Consider the following 16918-nt stretch of genomic DNA (forward strand, 5'->3'; position numbering starts at 1 on the left):
GAAACGCAACACCCGGCAATTAGTGACGGCCGGAATTAGCCCAGCGGCCGCGGTGATTTTATTTTTCCCCTCCCGTTTCCTTCAGCCCCACAGCCCCGGCTCCTTGTTCCTGCAGGAAATTCGAGACGTTCTCGAAAGGAGAAGGCTTTGCTAAAGAAGCCGATTGGGCCCGGACCCTCCCCGCCCCCGCCGCCCCCTCCTCAATTTAGCCAAAGCTTCAAAGGTAGAGGAGTTCCCTTTGTGTAATCTCCGCTTTAATTTTTCCCCTGACCTTTTTTTTTTTTTTTTTTTTTTTTTTTTTTCCTCTCTTCTCCTTCCCAAGCCCTTCCTCTCTTTTCTTTCAGGGTTTTTCCCCTTCCTCCCCTCTCCTTCTTCTCGAAAGGGCTCGGAAGGGTGACTCCTTTTTAATTATGGCTGGAGAAGGAGAGAGAAAAGAAAACCCTCGCACGGCTTTTTTCTTGTTTTTAGAGGTGAGACCCGGGGCGGAGGTGGGGACAGGAATGTCCTCTGTGCAGAAAGGGCACTGGAGGGTGTCTGCTCCCAGCCTTTCCCAGGGGCTGGGGGTGCCCTGGGGGGGCCGAGGGCACCTCCCCAGAGCCCCCCTGGCTGCAGAGGTGCTGCCATCCCAAACCCCCTGGTCCTTGCCCTCCAGAGGTGCCATGAGCTGGACCGGGGGTGCCACTGGGGTGGTGACAGGGCTGGTGTCCCCTGCGGCGTGTCCAGGCCAGCCTGGAGGTCACCGAGCTCCTCTGGGTGCAGCCCCAGAGCCCTGCAGGGAGGCGGAGGGGGCGGTTTGGGGTCCTCCATCCCTGTGAGTGCCCAGGGGATTGTCCTGCACTCCCTCATCCCTCTCTGCATCCACAGGATTGTCCTGCACTCCTCCATCCCTGTGTGTGTCCAGAGGATTGTCCTGCACTCCTCCATCCCTCTGAGTGTCCACAGGATTGTCCTGCACTCCTCCATCCCTGTGCATGCCCAGGGGATTGTCCTGCACTCCTCCATCCCTCTGAGTGTCCAGAGGATTGTCCTGCACCTCCTCCATCCCTGTGAGTGTCCCCAGGATTCTCCTGCATTCCTCCATCACTCTCTGAGTCCAGAGGATTGTCCTGCACTCCTCCATCCCTCTCTGCATCCACAGGATGCTCCTGCACCTCCTCCATCCCTGTGTGTGTCCAGAGGATTGTCCTGCACTCCCTAATCCCCCTCTGAATCCTCAGGATGCTCCTGCACCTCCTCCATCCCTCTGAGTGTCCAGAGGATTGTCCTGCACTCCCTCATCCCCCTCTGAATCCTCAGGATTGTCCTGCACTCCCTCATCCCCCTCTGAATCCTCAGGACGCTCCCGCACCTCCTCCATCCCTCTGAGTGTCCAGAGGATTGTCCTGCACTCCCTCATCCCTCTCTGCATCCTCAGGATTGTCCTGCACTCCCTCATCCCTCTGTGTATGTCCAGAGGATTGTCCTGCACTCCTCCATCCCTCCCTGCATCCTCAGGATTGTCCTGCACTCCCTCACCCCCCTCTGAATCCTCAGGCCGCTCCCGCACCTCCTCCATCCCTCGCCGAGCCCCGGCGCCGCTCCTGCCCGCCCTGCAGCTCCCGGCGAGCCCCGAGGCCGCTCCCGCACATCCTCCGCGCCCATCCCGCGCCTGCGGCGGGAGGCGGTCGCTGTGGCAACGTGCGTGCGGCGCAGGGGCGGCAGGGGATGCTCGGCGCGGGGATGGCTCCCGGCGGACGGGCAGCGGGCCATGGGCTCCCCTGAAGGTAGGGCCTGACCCCCCGGCACCCCCCGGCCATCCGCCCGCGCCGGGCCCGGCTCTGAAGGGGGTGACCCAGCGGGGTCCGGCGAGCGCGGCCGGGCTTGGATTTGGGGTGCGTGGGCCGCTGCGTGCTGCGGGTTGGAGCCGCCGCATCGGGGCGTCCCCAAACTCCTCCGGCAGCCCCGGCGTGCCGGGCCGCGAGGCCGAGCCCCGGCGGCTGCCACGGCCGGGTCAGGCGCCCGAGCAGCCCCCCGGGCGCAGGTGGCAGCCCGCCGAGCAGCCGCTGCGATCGTCTTCATGCTTGAGAAACTGGGTTAGTGGCGGGGGAGAGGCGGCCGCAGCCTCGATTATTCACGGGCACGGCCCCGGGGGGCGGCGGGGGCCGGCGGAGCCCCCTCGGCGCGGGGGGACGGCGGCGCGGCGGAGCCCAGGCCGGGATGCTCCGGCGAGCCAGGCCGGCCCTGGCGCTAAAGGACACGCGTGTGGATCCCCCTGGGGGTGTATCCCCGCCAGATGTTCACCTCTGGGCCTGTAGCCCCCCCAGATGTGCAGCCCGGGGTGTGTTTCCTCCCGGATGTGTCCATCCCCGGACACACCCCAGGCTCTGCCTCCCCTGCGTGTCCATCCCCCCCACCCAGATGTGCGTCCGGAGGGGTCCGGCAGCCCTTTCCTGAGCCGGGTGGGGGGGAAACTGAGGCAGCAAAGAGCAGAAGCAGCGAAGAGGAGCCCCAGAAAGGGAGCTGCTGTCACCAGGCAGCGCTCCCACACAGAGCCGGGAATAGACTCCGGCTCCCGGCGCTGCGGCACCAACGCAGCCCCGCCGCCCCCGGCGGGGCCCGGCCGCGGCCCCGCTCCCGTGCCGGATGCCGGGATCACCTTCCGAGCGGCTCCGGAGGGATGATGGAGGTGCCGCAGCCTCCCTGCCCTGCCCAGCCCGGCCGCGCTGCCCAGCCCTTCCCCCGAGCCGGGGCTGGACCGCGACCCCCTGGGCGTGGCTGGGGGGGCTTGGGGTGTGGGAGCATCAGCTCTCCCCGCCAGAGCCCAGCGCTCCATTCTGGCAGATTCCCGGCACCTCCCAACCCTCCCTGGGCTGCGGATGGAAATTCCCGCTGGATTTCCCCTCCCGGGGCAGCGAGGGGTGGGCGCAGCACCCCCAGACCCAGCCTGGGGGTCGCGTTGGGCGGGAGGTGCCATCGCCCACCCCCGCCCCGCGCTGCCGCAGCCCCGTGAGGTGCTCAACCCCCCCCCCCGAGAGGGGCTGGGGGTGCCAAAATCCCTGCGGGGGGAGAGGGGGCTGCCGCGCCCGGTGCCCAGCGGGGGCTGGGGGGGTGCCGGGGGTCCGGGCTGCCCCTGTCCAGAGGGGCAGGCCGGGTTTATTCCTGTTTTCCTCCCTCTTTGTGCCGGGGAAGCGGGAGGAGCGGCGGTCAATACTGCTTCGTCATGATGCCGGCTAATTCTCCTCTTGTCGGGAAAGCCAGCAGCGAGCTGGGGAGAGGGCGAGCGGCACCCACGCGGCCACCAGCCCTCCCCCGCCGGGCAGCCGCGCACTCCTCCACCCTCCCACGCAGCGCTCCACGCAGCCTCCCCCGCACGCCCGCCCAGGCGCGGTTATCGGGCGGCGGGGCTGGCGGGGGGTGATAGGCTCGCTCGCCCGCCCGCTCGCCCGCCCGCTCGCCCGCCCGCGCCCCGCTGTCACGCTCTCGGATGCGCCGCAGCCCCGGTAGCCCACGCGCGAGTCGGGGCCTCCTCTCGCCCAGGGCATCCCCGCGCGGCCGGAGGGATGCGGTGTCGCCGGCCTTAGGTGAGTGAGCGGCCGCGCGGCCCGGGAGGGACGGGGACAGCGCTGGGGACACGGCTGGGGACAGCGCTGGGGACAGGGCTGGGGACACGGCTGGGGACAGGGCTGGGGACACGGCTGGGGACACGGCTGGCGCCGGGGGCGCCGGTTCGTGGCGGCCGCTCTCCGTTTTCCCGTCGCTTTCCGCTGCCGCCGCTCCCGGGGGGAGCCCGGGGGTGCCCCACGGTTTGTCCCCCACCTTGTCCCCACACCCGGCGCTGCTGCCATCGCTGGGGGAAGGGTGGAGGGAGGGGGGGGACGCGGGGACCCCTCCCCGAGCCCCCCCCCGCGGCACCGCAGCGCTCTCGGCGTCCCCCCCCGGGACACCCGTGTCCCCTTTCCCTGGGGACATCGCCACGGGCACCGCGGATGCCAAGGGAGGAGGAGCCCCACCTGAGCAGTGAATTTGGGGGGGTCTCAGCGCTGTTGCTGGGGGGGCACCCCCTAATCCCACCCCCCTGTGAAGGGTTTGACTCTCCCGCGGACACGGAATTTTGGAGCGCCCCAACCCCCCCCCCGGCAAAGCCCGGAGGGGCCGAATTCCCGTTTCCCCACCGCCACGGAGCATCGGGGGGTGATTTAGGGGGAGAATTTGGGGCGCAAATTTGGGGCGTCCCCCCTCCTCTCTTGGCCGTGGATGGAGCCGTCTCCGGGGGGGGTTCAGCTGCTGCCTGCGGGCACGCAGGGTGGGTGGCCAGGCTGGGCTAATTCCGGGGCCACCACCTGGCACCTCGGGACCCCCGGGCACCTCCCGGTGTCCTGTCAGGTGTGAGCCCCGCTGCGGCCGCCCCAGGCGCGGTTTTGGGGTGCCCAGGCCCCCCCCCCCCCCCCCCCGGGGTACCCAACGCTGGGCGTGCCGTGGGGCCGACCCCAGGGCTGGCAGAACCGCGGGGTTTTTGGGGCGCCGGGGGCACCCCCAAACCCCCAGCGGGAGCCCCGGAGGGGCGCGGCCTCCTCACACATCCGCAGCGGGTCCCGCCGCGTGCGGGATGAGCAGGCTAATCCCACTTTAATCCCAGATTACGAGCCACGTGAGGCGCGGCCCAACGCGGGCTGCCGGGTGGCCATCGGGGCAGGGGGGCCGGGCAAGGAGCCCCCCACCCCCGGTAGTTTTTGGGGTTCAGGCTGCGCCTCCCCCCCTCTGAACCTGCGGGGCTCGGAGCCTCCTGGCAGGGCCGGGGGCAGCTGCGCTGGCCCAGACTCCGCGGATGGGAGGAACCGAGGAGGTGGAAATTCCTCCTTCATCTCCGTCCGCTCCGGGGTGAGGTGGGCGGATTGTTGTTACCCACCCCACCCCCGCCCCATCCACCTTCCATGCAGGGAAACTGAGGCACGGAGCATCCCCGTGCCCGCGGCAGGTCCATCCCAGCCATGGAAAAACGCCCGGGGCTGGCAGCCGGTGGCTTTTGAGGCCACCGAGGTGCCCGGGCAGCGGCGCGGAAGCGATGGCTGTCAATAGCCACGGGCTCGCTGCCGCTGGCCCGGCGGGGATGGCAGCGGCAGAAACAGGACAAGGGAGGAACCGGACACCGGCGAGCCGCGGGTCGGGGACCCACGCGCTGCCCGTGGCTCGTCGCTGTCGCGATCAAGTTGCCGGTGGGGCCCCGCGTGCGGCGGTGCCTCAGTTTCCCCGGTGAGCGGGGAGGATGCTCGGGGCCTCGCCTGCGCTGTTTGTTTGGAGGTTGTGGTGGGAGGAGGAGCAGCAGGAGGAGGAGGAGGAGGCCGGGGCTGGGCTGGGAAGCACCGGACACCGTTCCCAGGGCTGGCGGGAACCGTCTGTTCAGGGAACTTGTGACCCCGGGTGTCCCCCCCGCCCGTCGCTGCTGGCCGCGAGCCGCGACAGCCGCGCCACAGCTCGGGCACGCGGTGGCACGGGCAGGGAGGGAGGGTGAGGAGGAGGGCCATGGAGGAAGGCTGGGGGTCCCCTCCTGCTCCCCCCCGGGCCGTGGCGGGGGGGGTTCTCACGGCCTGGCCCCTGGCCCGGGGCCGGGCCCTGATGGCTTTGGCGGCTGCGAAAAGTCAAATCCGGATTTCCTCGGGGTGGGGAGGAGGGAACCGGCGGCTTCTTCCCGCGGCAGCACAGCCCTGGCTCCCCGTCACGGGGTGGGGTGGGGGGGGGGACCGGCACCCCTCCATCCCGGTGAGCCCCGCCCGCACGTGCCCTGTCCGTCCGTCCGTCCATCCATCCTTCCTTCCTTCCTCCATCCCCTCTCCCTCTTCCCACGCTCCCTGCCCGGCCCTTTTCTTTCCCCGCCGTGGATCCCCCCCCCCCCCCCCATCAGCATCGCCCTGAGAGGGGGACACGCTGCGTGTCCCCCCCCCCCCCCCGCTCCCCTCGCCCTCCTGGCCAGGAAAATCCCAAACAGCCGAGCCGCCCTTATCTCGGGCCACGCGGGGGACCTGGCGGCGGATCTGCGGGGACATTGGAGGTTGCCATGGGGAACGCGGCTGCCATCGGGGCGGTGGCTCCCTGCCCGCGCCTGATAAGCTGTCCCCGCGTCCCCAGAGCGCGGGGAGGGGCGGGGGACCGTGGCCGAGGTGGCTGTGCAGGCCTGGCACCCCTCGCTCGGCGCCCCCGGCTCGGGTTTGTTTTCCTCCCGCCGCCCCGGCCCCGCACCCACCCTCCCGCCGCTCCCTCTGCTCCCGTTCTCCGCCATCGCATCCATCTGCTCGCTGTCACCGCGTCCCCGCCGGTGTCCCGAGCGCCCCGGAGCGCCACCGGGGGCGGGGGGCAAGGCTGGGCTCCGGCACTGGAAAGTGTGAGCTCACGGCTGTGCCCGCCCGGACAATGCCGCCCTTGTGCCGGGCCGGGGGTGCCCATCCCAGCGGTCCCGGATCCCCCGGGAGGGCGGGGAGGCGCTGGGGGTGGGGGTCAGCGCCTTAAACCCCGTCCCAGCGCCAAATCTGGGGGGTCTTTTGTGCCGGGGGTCTCACGGGAGGGACACGGGGCTGCCGGCGGAGCTCCCTCCTCCCGCGCCCCGCGGCTGCCCCAGGATGCTCCCGGATCTCTCCGATCTGCTCCCGCTCCGTCTCCGCATCCCACGGGAGCGAGCTCTGCGCTCGCGGGGCTGGGGGACAGCGGGCTCGGTGTCCCCAAAGGCGGTGCCACCGCCGTGCCCGGCCTGCAGGGCTGGGGCTCAGGGCCGGAGCTGCCCGCGCTGCTGTCGCTGCCGCTGCCGCTGCCCGGCTCGCTTTGCCCAATTCCCTCCCTGGTGAAAGGAGAAGTTTGGAGCAGAATGGGGAATTTTCCCCTTTGTGCGCGGCATTGTGGCTTTAGAGCGCGGCCAGGCCCGAGCCCCGGGGGCTCTGCGGGGCCGAGCCCGTTCCGCTGCCGCTGGAGCCTTCTGGAGGCCGCGGGACAAAAGGGCGTCGCTGCCGCCAGCACCGTCAGCAGCCACCGGGCAGCGACACGCAGCAGGCACGGGGACAGCGTGGGGACAGCGTGGGGACAGCGTGGGGACAGCGTGGGGACGAGGGCTGGCTTCGTCACCCTGCGAGTCACCGCCACCTCTGTCCTCTCCTCGCAGAGGGAACACCCGAGCCCCAGCCCGGAGTCGGCGCCCAGAGGGATGTGGAGCCGCGGAGGCAGCGGTGAGTGCGGCGTCCCCGCCTGTCCCCTGCCCTGGCGACAGTGGCATCTCCTGGCAGGCCCGTCCTGCTGCCAGCACAGCGATGTTTGGGCACGGGGGACGTGCCACCGCTGTGGGGCACGCAGGGCTCAGCCCGTGCCAGGAGGGCGGTGGGGACGTGCCACCCCCGTGCCCGCTGTGGCTCAGCCCCGTGCCAGGAGGGCGGTGGCATTTGGGACCCCCCCAGCCCGGGGTGGGGGGGCTCTGTGCCCACCCTGGCAGTGCCCAAACCCCGCTGTCCCCACAGGAGCCTGTGACTGACACAACCCCCAGCCAGAGCTGAATGGAAAGACTGCAGAAGGTAAGGGGGGGGGGCTGGGGGTCCAAGGAGGGTGCTGGGGGCCCAGGGAGGGTCTTGGGGGTCCAGAACCGGGTACTGAGGGTCCAGAGAAGGACTTGGGGGTCCAGGGAGGTCTTGGGGGTCCAGGGAGGGTGTTTGAGGTCCAGGGAGGGTGTTGGGGGTCCAGAACAGGGTACTGGGGGTCCAAAGAGGGTCTTGGGGGTCCAGAATAGAGTTCTGGGGGTCCAGGGAAGGTCTTGGGGGTCCAAGGAGAGTCTTGGGGGTCCAGAACAGGGTTCCGGGGTCCAGGGAAGGTCTTGAGGGTCCAGAGAGGGTGTTGTGGGTCCAGGGAGGGTGTTTGGGGTCCAGAACAGGGTACTGGGGTCCAGGGAAGGTCTTGGGGGTCCAAGGAGGGTCTTGGGGGTCCAGAACAGGGTTCTGGGGGTCCAGAGAAGGTCTTGGGGGTCTAGGGAGGGTGCTGGGGGTCCAGGCAGGGTGCTGGGGGTCCGGAGAATGTTTCGGAGACCCAGGGAAGGGTGTTGGGGGTCCAAGAAAGTTCTGGGAGTACAGAAGAGGGTGCTGGGAGTCCAGGTAGGGTTTTGGGGGTCCAGGCAGGGTGTTGGGGGTCCAGGGAAAGTGCTGGGGTCCAGGTAGGATGCTGAGATAGAGAACAGGGTGCTGGGGGTCCGGAGAAGGTTCTGGAGGTCCAGGGAAGTGTGTTGGGGGTACAGGGAAAGTTCTGGGAGTACAGAACAGGGTGTTGGTGGTCCAGAGAAAGTTCTGGAGGTCCAGGGAAGGGCGTTGGGGTCCAGGGAAAGTGCTGGGCGTCCGGGAAAGGTGTTGGGGTCCGGGAAGGTTCTGGGGGTCCAGGGACGGGTGTTGGGGGGTCCAGGCAGGGTGCTGGGGGTCCGGGAAGGTTCTGGGGGTCCAGGGAAGGGTGTTGGGGGTCCGGGAAAGGTGCTGAGGGTCCAGGGAAAGTGCTGGGGGTCCAGGAAGGGTGTTGGGGGTACAGGGAAAGTGCTGGGGGTCCAGAGAAGGTTCTGGGGGTCCAGGAAGGGTGTGGAGGTCCGGGAAAAGTGTTGGGGTCCAGGAAGGTGCTGGGGCCACAGGGAAAATGCTGGGGGTCCGGGTGGGGTGCTGGAGGCGCTGGGGGTCCTGGCAGGGCGTGGGACAACGGGGAGCCCTGCACGCAGGGAAGGCACGCGGGGCTGGTGGCCAAGGGCAGGGGCTGGTGGCCAAGGGCATGGGCAGTCATGGGCTGCTGTTAGCCGGGCCTTGCCTTCCTCCTCCTCCTCCTCCTCCTCCTCCCGCCCAGCCTGGCAGCCCCATCTAGCGGCAGCGTGTCCTGGCCAAGCCGCTGTCGCCTCCCAGCTGTCCCCTGCCTGCCCGGCGCCCACCAGCAATCCCAGTGCCCAAGGAATCTGGGATCCGCGGGATTTGGGAGCTCAGGGGGCTCCCCTGAGCCCCTTCCTGGGCTGAAATCCCCCCTTTTCCCTCCAGCAGCCACTGACCTCCCCTGGGAGCGTCTGCTCTTCCCGCGGATCCAGCGTTCCTGGCTCTCCCTCCAGCATCGTGGTAAGAAGCCATTCCCACCTTCCCACCTCATCCCTAAATCCATGGGGGATGTGGGATGTGACCCCCTCCCCTAAACCCTCCCCATCCCTCTGGCACGGCCTTGGCGGGTGTGATCCCTCCCCATTCCCAAAAATTCCCTTCTGCACCCCAAACGACGGCGTTTTCCCCTTCCTCCCAGGCCAAAATGGACAACGAGGTCCTGGGCTACAAGGACCTGGCTGCCATCCCCAAGGACAAAGCGATCCTGGACATCGAACGCCCCGACCTGATGATCTACGAACCCCATTTCACCTACTCGCTGATGGAGCACGTGGAGCTGCCCCGGAGCCGGGAGGTGAGGAGGAAATCCCCGGTTTTTGGGGTTTTTTTTGAGGGGATAGAAGGATCGCCGAGCTGGAATAGAATTCTAGAAGAATCGAATAAAATTCCAGCACAAAAATACCTTAAATTGATTCAAATCCTTCAGAATTCGTAACAGTTTGTGAAGGTTATTAAAATTGTTAAAATTCAGTAAAAAAAAAAATTAAAATTCATTCCATCCTTGCCTTCTGCAGCGCTCCCTGTCTCCCAAATCCATGTCTCCTCCTCCGTCCCCGGAGGTGAGTACCGCGAGAGGAGGGGGTGGTGCTGAGCTGGGGAGGGGTCTCGCTGATCCCGATCCCGTTTTCCCGCAGGTGATCCGGGAGTGGCTGGAGAGCCGGCCCCCCAGCAGCACCCCGGTGCCCCCCTCGCGCCAGGGCGCCGCCCCCACCCGCAGCAGCGTCCAGCACTTCCACCGACCCGGTAACGGCGCCGGCACCCCAAAGCGGGAGCCCAGCGCTGCCGGCCCCAGCCAGGCTGTGCTGGAGCCTCTTCCCGACCCCGCAAGCCCCCACTCCCAATCCCATCAGCTCCCACTCCCATCAATTCCCAATCCCAACCCCATCAGCTCCCAGCCCCACGAGCTCCCACTCCCAATCCCATCAGCTCCCACTCCCAATCCCATCAGCTCCCAACCCCATCAATTCCCAATCCCAACCCCATCAGCTCCCAACCCCATCAATTCCCAATCCCAACCCCATCAATTCCCAATCCCAACCCCATCAGCTCCCAACCCCATCAATTCCCAATCCCAACCCCATCAATTCCAATCCCAACCCCATCAGCTCCCAACCCCATCAATTCCCAGTCCCAACCCCATCAGCTCCCAGCCCCACGAGCTCCCACTCCCATTCCCATCAGCTCCCAGTCCCAACCCCATCAACTCCCATTCCCATCAGCTCCCAACCCCACGAGCTACCATTCCCATTCCCATCAGCTCCCAACCCCATCAACTCCCATTCCCATCAGCTCCCAATCCCAACCCCATCAGCTCCCAGCCCCACGAGCCCCCACTCCCAACCCCATCAGCTCCCAACCCCATCAATTCCCAATCCCAACCCCATCAATTCCCAATCCCAACCCCATCAGCTCCCAACCCCACGAGCTCCCACTCCCATTCCCATCAGCTCCCATTCCCATCAACTCCCAATCCCAACCCCACAAGCTACCATTCCCAACCCCATAAATTCCCAATCCCAACCCCATGAGTTCCCACTCCCATTCCCATCAGCTCCCAACCCCATCAGCTCCCATTCCCATTCCCATCAGCTCCCAACCCCATGAGTTCCCACTCCCATTCCCATCAGCTCCCATTCCCATTCCCATCAGCTCCCAACCCCATGAGTTCCCACTCCCATTCCCATCAGCTCCCATTCCCATTCCCATCAGCTCCCAGCCCCATGAGTTCCCACTCCCATTCCCATTAACTCCCAATTCCAACCCCATGAGTTCCCATTCCCATGAGTTCCCATTCTCATTCCTATGAGTTCCCATTCCCAACCTCATGAGCTCCCACTCCTAACCCCACAAATTCCCAATCCCAACCCCACGAGCTCCCAATCCCCACCCCATGAGTTCCCATTCCCACGAGCTCCCACTCCCAACCCCATGAGTTCTCATTCCCAATCCCAACCCCTCGAGCTCCCAATCCCAACCCCATGAATTCCCATTCCCACGAGCTCCCAATCCCAACCCCATGAATTCCCATTCCCACGAGCTCCCACTCCCAACCCCATGAATTCCCATTCCCACGAGCTCCCACTCCCAACCCCAAACCCCTTTTTCCTTCCAGAGACCGACACGACAGAGCTCAACATCTACAAGAAGCCGCCGATCTACCGGCAGAAAGGTGAGTGTGGGGAGGGGGGGTCTATCCCACGGGATGGCGCATCCCGGGATGCTGCCTCACCCCCTCCCCGTGCCCCCCCAGAGCACCACTCCAGCGCCCACCACGGGAAAAATCTCATCGAGGACCTGATCATCGAATCCTCCAAATTCCCGGCGGCGCAGCCCCCGGATCCCAACCAGCCCGCCAAGATCGAGACCGACTACTGGCCGTGCCCGCCGTCGCTGGCCGTCGTGGGTAGGTGGGCACGGCGGGGTTTTCCCTCCTGGAGAGCCCGAGGAAGGCTGGGAATGGCTGGAACGTCCCTTTTCCCGCAGAGACGGAGTGGAGGAGGCGGATGGCGTCCAAGAGAGGGGAGGAGGAGGATGAGGATCTGTCGGAGGAGATGAAGAACCTGCGGGAGCTCCAGCGGCAGGAGCTGAGCAAGGTCGGGGCGGGGCGGCAGCGCTGAGGGGCTGGGGGCGCGCTGGCACCGATGCCAACGCGTGTCCCGGGGTTCCCAGGTCACCTCCAACCTCGGGAAGCTGATCCTGAAGGAGGAGATGGAGAAGTCGCTGCCGATCCGGAGGAAAACTCGCTCGCTGCCGGACCGGACGCCTTTCCACACGTGTGAGTGGGATTGTTCTCCTGACGGCCACGGCCCTTTGCCTCCTCAGCTCTGCGTGCCTGTACCCCCTTCTGTCCCCCAAATCCTGCCTGTGCATCCCAAAATTCCAACTGTACCTCCCAAATCCCACCTGCACCTCCCAAATCCCGCCTGTGCATCCCAAACCCTGCCTGTGCATCCCAAATCCCGCCTGTGCATCCCAAACCCTGCCTGTGCATCCCAAATCCCGCCTGCGCCTCCCAAATCCTGCCTGTGCATCCCAAAATCCCAACTGTACCTCCCAAATCCCACCTGCACCTCCCAAATCCCGCCTGTGCATCCCAAACCCTGCCTGTGCATCCCAAATCCTGCCTGTGCATCCCAAATCCTGCCTGCACCTCCCAAATCCCTCCTGCACCTCCCAAACCCTGCCTGTACATCCCAAATCCTGCCTGCACCTCCCAAATCCCTCCTGCACCTCCCAAATTCTGCCTTCACATCCCAAATCCTGCCTATACATCCCAAAATCCCAACTGTACATCCCAAATCTTACCTGTACCTCCCAAAATCCCATGAGCACCTCCCAAATCCTGCCTGCACCTCCCAAAATCCCAACTGTACATCCCAAATCCCTGCCTGCACCCCTGCCTGTCCCTGTCCATCCCTTCCCATTCCTGATGGTCCCTGCCTGTCCCTAAATGTCCCTAAATGTCCCTAAAGGTCCTTGCCCGTCCCTAAAGGTCCCTGCCTGTCCCTAAATGTCCCTAAATGTCCCTAAAGGTCCCTGCCTGTCCCTAAATGTCCCTAAAGGTCCCTGCCCATCCCTAAAGGTTCCTGCCTTTCCCTGCTTGTCCCTGCTTGTCCCTGCTTGTCCCTAAATATCCCTAAATGTCCCTAAGGGTCCCTGCCTGTCCCTAAATGTCCCTAAGGGTCCCTGCCTGTCCCTGCCTGTCCCTGCATGTCCCTAAAGGTCCCTGCCCATCCCTAAAGGTCCCTGCCTGTCCCTGTCTGTCCCTTAAGGTCCCTGATGGTTCCTGCCGATCCCTGCCCATCCCTGGTGGTCTCTGCCCATCCCTGGCTGTCCCTAAATGTCCCTGAATGTCCCTGCCTGTCCCTGAATGTCCCTGAATGTCCCTGAATGTCCCTGAATGTCCCTGCCTGTCCCTGAATGTCCCTGAATGTCCCTGAATGTCCCTGAATGTCCCTGCCTGTCCCTGAATGTCCCTAAATGTCCCTGCCTGTCCCTGACGGTCTCTGCCTCTCTCTCAGCCCTGCACACGAGCTCCAAGAGCTCCTCCCTCCCCGCCTCTGGCCGGAGCACCCTCACCCGGGTAAGCGGCTGCCAGCGGTCCCCCACCCTGCCGGGGTCACCCCACCCTGCCGGGGTCACCCCACCCTGCCGGGGTCACCCCACCCCGCTCAGGGCTTCGGGGTCACCCCTGTGTCCCTGTCCCTGTGACCCTGTGTCCCTGTCCCTGTGACCCTGTCCCTTCCATGTGTCCCTGTGACCCTGTCCCTGTGTCCCTGTCCCTGTGACCCTGTGTCCCTGTCCCTGTGACCCTGTTCCTTCCATGTGTCCCTGTGACCCTGTCCCTGTGTCCCTGTCCCCGTGACCCTGTCCCTGTCCCTGTCCCTGTCCCCGTGACCCTGTCCCTGTGTCCCTGTCCCCGTGACCCTGTCCCTGTCCCTGTGTCCCTGTCCCTGTCCCTGTCCCCGTGACCCTGTCCCTGTGTCCCTGTCCCCGTGACCCTGTCCCTGTCCCTGTGTCCCTGTCCCTGTCCCTGTCCCCGTGACCCTGTCCCCATCCCTGTGTCCCTGTCCCTGTCCCCGTGACCCTGTCCCTGTCCCCGTGACCCTGTCCCCATCCCTGTGTCCCTGTCCTGTCCCCGTGACCCTGTCCCTGTCCCCATGACCCTGTCCCTTTGACCCTGTCCCTGTCCCTGTGTCCCTGTCCCTGTCCCTGTGACCCTGTCCCCGTGACCCTGTCCCCGTCCCTGTGTCCCTGTCCTGTCCCCGTGACCCTGTCCCTGTCCCTATGACCCTGTCGCTGTCCCTGTGTCCCTGTCCCTGTCCCTGTCCCTGTCCCCGTGTCCCTGTCCCTGTGTCCCTGTGACCCTGTCCCTATGACCCTGTCGCTGTCCCTGTGACCCTGTCCCTGTCCCCGTGACCCTGTCCCTGTCCCTGTCCCCCCGCAGCTGCAGTCGGCAGAGTTCGGCTCGGCGGGGAGCGACAAGGGCAGCCCTGGTGAGGAGCGGGACAGAGTGGGGGTGTCCGGGGGTGTCCCTGGGAGTCTGGGGGTGTCCCTGGGGGTCTGGGGGTGTCCTGGGGGTGTCCTGGGAATGTGGGGGTGTCCAGGGGTGTCCCTGGGGGTGTGGGGGTGTCCTGAGGATCTGGGGGTGTCCCGGGGAATGTGGGGGTGTCCCCGGGGATGAGGGGGGTATCCCTGGGAGTGTGGGGATGTCCTTGGGATGAAGGGGTGTCCTGGAGGTGTCCCTGGGAGTCTGGGGGTGTCCCTGGGAATTTGGGGGTGTTCTGGGGATATGAGGGTGTCCCTGGGAGTGTGGGGGTGTCGTGGGGATTCTGGAATGTCCTGGAGGGATGTGGGGGTGCCCTGGAGATTTGGAGGTGTCCCAGGGGATGTCTCCGGGAACGTGGGGGTGTCCTGGGAATGTGGGGGTGTCCTGGGAACGTGGGGGTGTCCTGGGAGATGTGGGGGTGTCCCCAGGGACGGGGAGTGGTGGCACAAGCCCGGGCTCAGCAGGAATGAGGGGGCACAGCGGGGTCCCCAGGCTGAGCCCCCTCCTCTCTCTGTCCAGCCCTGCAGGTAAGAGCTCACCTGGCCCGGACACCGAGACCCAGCGAGAGGGTGACGTGGGGGGGGAGGGAGGGGGACACGGCCACCGGGGCAGGGACGGAGGGCCTGGCACCCCCAGGCTGGAGCCCCCTCACCTCGGCTCGGCTTCAGAGGGAGAAATTGGGGGGGTGGGCGCCGGGCTGACCTCAGGTTTGCCCCCCCAGAACGGCCAGCGCGGGCGCATGGACAGAGGGAACTCCCTGCCCAGCATGCTGGAGCAGAAGGTGAGCGGGGCTGGGGGCTTGGATGGGGCCGGGGGGGGGGGGTTGGAAAGGCTTGGGGGGGCTCTCTGAGGGTCTCACAGCCCCCCACCCACCCCCTTTGCAGATCTACCCCTATGAGATGCTGATGGTGACAAACCGAGGCCGCGTGAAGCTCCCGCCCGGCGTGGACAGGACCAGGCTGGAGGTAGGGGCTGGGTCAGGCTCGGGGGGCTCCTGGGGGGGGTCCCTGCGCTGTGTCACCCCCCTCTGTCGCCCCCTCCCCTCCTCGCAGCGCCACCTGTCCCCCGAGGACTTCCTGAAAGTGTTCGAGATGCCGCCGGAGGAGTTCGGCAAGCTGGCCCTGTGGAAGCGCAACGAGCTGAAGAAGAAAGCCTTCCTCTTCTGAGTCCTCCTCTTCTGAGCCTTCCTCTTCTGAGCCCTCCTCTTCTGAGCCTTCCTCTTCTGAGCCCTCCTCTTCTGAGCCTTCCTCTTCTGAGTCCTCCTCTTCTGAGCCCTCCTCTTCTGAGCCTTCCTCTTCTGAGCCCTCCTCTTCTGAGCCTTCCTCTTCTGAGCCCTCCTCTTCTGAGCCTTCCTCTTCTGAGTCCTCCTCTTCTGAGCCCTCCTCTTCTGAGTCCTCCTCTTCTGAGCCTTCCTCTTCTGAGTCCTCCTCTTCTGAGCCCTCCTCTTCTGAGCCTTCCTCTTCTGAGTCCTCCTCTTCTGAGCCTTCCTCTTCTGAGCCTTCCTCTTCTGAGCCCTCCTCTTCTGAGCCCTCCTCTTCTGAGTCCTCCTCTTCTGAGCCTTCCTCTTCTGAGTCCTCCTCTTCTGAGCCCTCCTCTTCTGAGCCCTCCTCTTCTGAGCCTTCCTCTTCTGAGTCCTCCTCGGCCAGCTCAGTCCGTGTCGTGCCGTGTAGCCGCTTTAGGGCTCTCAGCCGGTTTTTCCTGGGGTCCCCCCCCACTTCCCCCGCGCCCCCAGCCCCCCAGATCTGCCCCCCACCCACCCCTCGCCTCACTCCTGCTGCAGGGGGTGGCACCGGGGGGGTTCGAACCCGCCTGGCTGCAGGGCTGGGGCTGGGGCAGCCAAAAAAAAACCTAAAAAAACCCCAAAAAACCAAAAAAAAAAACCCCAAATTTCCCCGATTTCCTCACATCTGCTCCCTCATTTTCTTGAATTCGTCAAAGAGCTGCAGGGCAGTGCTGAGCCCATCGGCGATCAGGCTGCAGCTCTCGCTGCACGAACCTGGGGAAATTTTGGGGATTTTTGGGGGGATCCGACCCACCTCCCCCAAAATTCCCCCAAAAACCCTCGAAGGTTTTTACCCCCAAAAATTTGGAGGTTCCCCCCCCCCCAAAAAACGGGGTTAAAATCTGATTTTTGAGGTTGAAATTGGGGTTTTAATGATGTGAAATTGGTTTTTGTTTTGACGAATTTGCAGCTGCTAAATCCTAAAAATTATCTAAAATCCTAAAATCCTAAAATCTGGGACCCAAATTTGGAATTTAGGATCCCGCGGCGGGCACGGCTCGGCCGGGAAGGGAGGTTTGGGGGGGGGGGGGGTCTCTGGGTTTTGTGCCCCCCTTTTTCCCCCTGGGAACGTGCCTGGCTCTGCTTTTGGCTCCACTGCGGGGGTCCCCTCCTCTCTGGGGGTCTGCTGCCCCCAGCCCCACCCCGGGGCGCCCCCCCCCAAGGTGCCCCTGTGCTTGGGAAGGGTCTGGCCAGCCAGACCGATGTTCTCCCGGCAAAGCCAGACCCAAATCCCAAATCCCCCCCCAACCCTGCAGCCCCCCATTTCTGTACCCCCCCCCGGTCCCTCCTGTGCCAGGCGCTGCAGAGGGGACCCCAAGGACGCTGCCAACCCCCCCCCCCCCCGGGCAGAGGGGCAGGGGGAGCAGCCGGGGGTGGCAGAGCTGGGCTGGGGGGTCCCTGGGGCAGCTGTGGGTGGGGGGGATGCAGGGGGGTGCTGGGGCGATGGTTTGGGGGGCACAGGCAGGA

The 16918-nt window shown here is 65.7% G+C and overlaps 1 protein-coding gene across 6 annotated transcripts; it reads left to right on the forward strand.

Annotated features, from left to right (window-relative positions):
- Window positions 1–1678: 1678 nt before the first annotated feature.
- Window positions 1679–15428, forward strand: DMTN (dematin actin binding protein). Of its 6 annotated transcripts, none has more exons than XM_053966309.1 (17): window positions 1679–1763; window positions 7124–7187; window positions 7473–7526; window positions 9006–9080; window positions 9259–9414; window positions 9635–9679; window positions 9755–9863; window positions 11233–11289; window positions 11371–11523; window positions 11604–11713; window positions 11790–11895; window positions 13142–13203; window positions 14068–14116; window positions 14689–14738; window positions 14891–14950; window positions 15054–15134; window positions 15222–15428. In XM_053966309.1, the coding sequence occupies exons 3-17, from the start codon at window positions 7509–7511 to the stop codon at window positions 15333–15335; spliced, it is 1245 nt and encodes a 414-aa protein (XP_053822284.1). In that variant the 5' UTR covers window positions 1679–1763; window positions 7124–7187; window positions 7473–7508; the 3' UTR covers window positions 15336–15428. The 6 variants fall into 6 exon arrangements, 5 of the variants coding, with proteins under 5 accessions (XP_053822284.1, XP_053822286.1, XP_053822283.1 ...); XM_053966311.1 differs by lacking the exon at window positions 1679–1763 and adding an exon at window positions 3435–3560 and having other exon boundaries at window positions 9009–9080; XM_053966308.1 differs by lacking the exon at window positions 1679–1763 and adding an exon at window positions 3436–3560.
- Window positions 15429–16918: the final 1490 nt, after the last annotated feature.

The sequence above is a fragment of the Vidua chalybeata genome, chromosome 28 (assembly GCF_026979565.1).
Source record: "Vidua chalybeata isolate OUT-0048 chromosome 28, bVidCha1 merged haplotype, whole genome shotgun sequence".
Taxonomy (NCBI): Eukaryota; Metazoa; Chordata; class Aves; order Passeriformes; family Viduidae; genus Vidua; species Vidua chalybeata.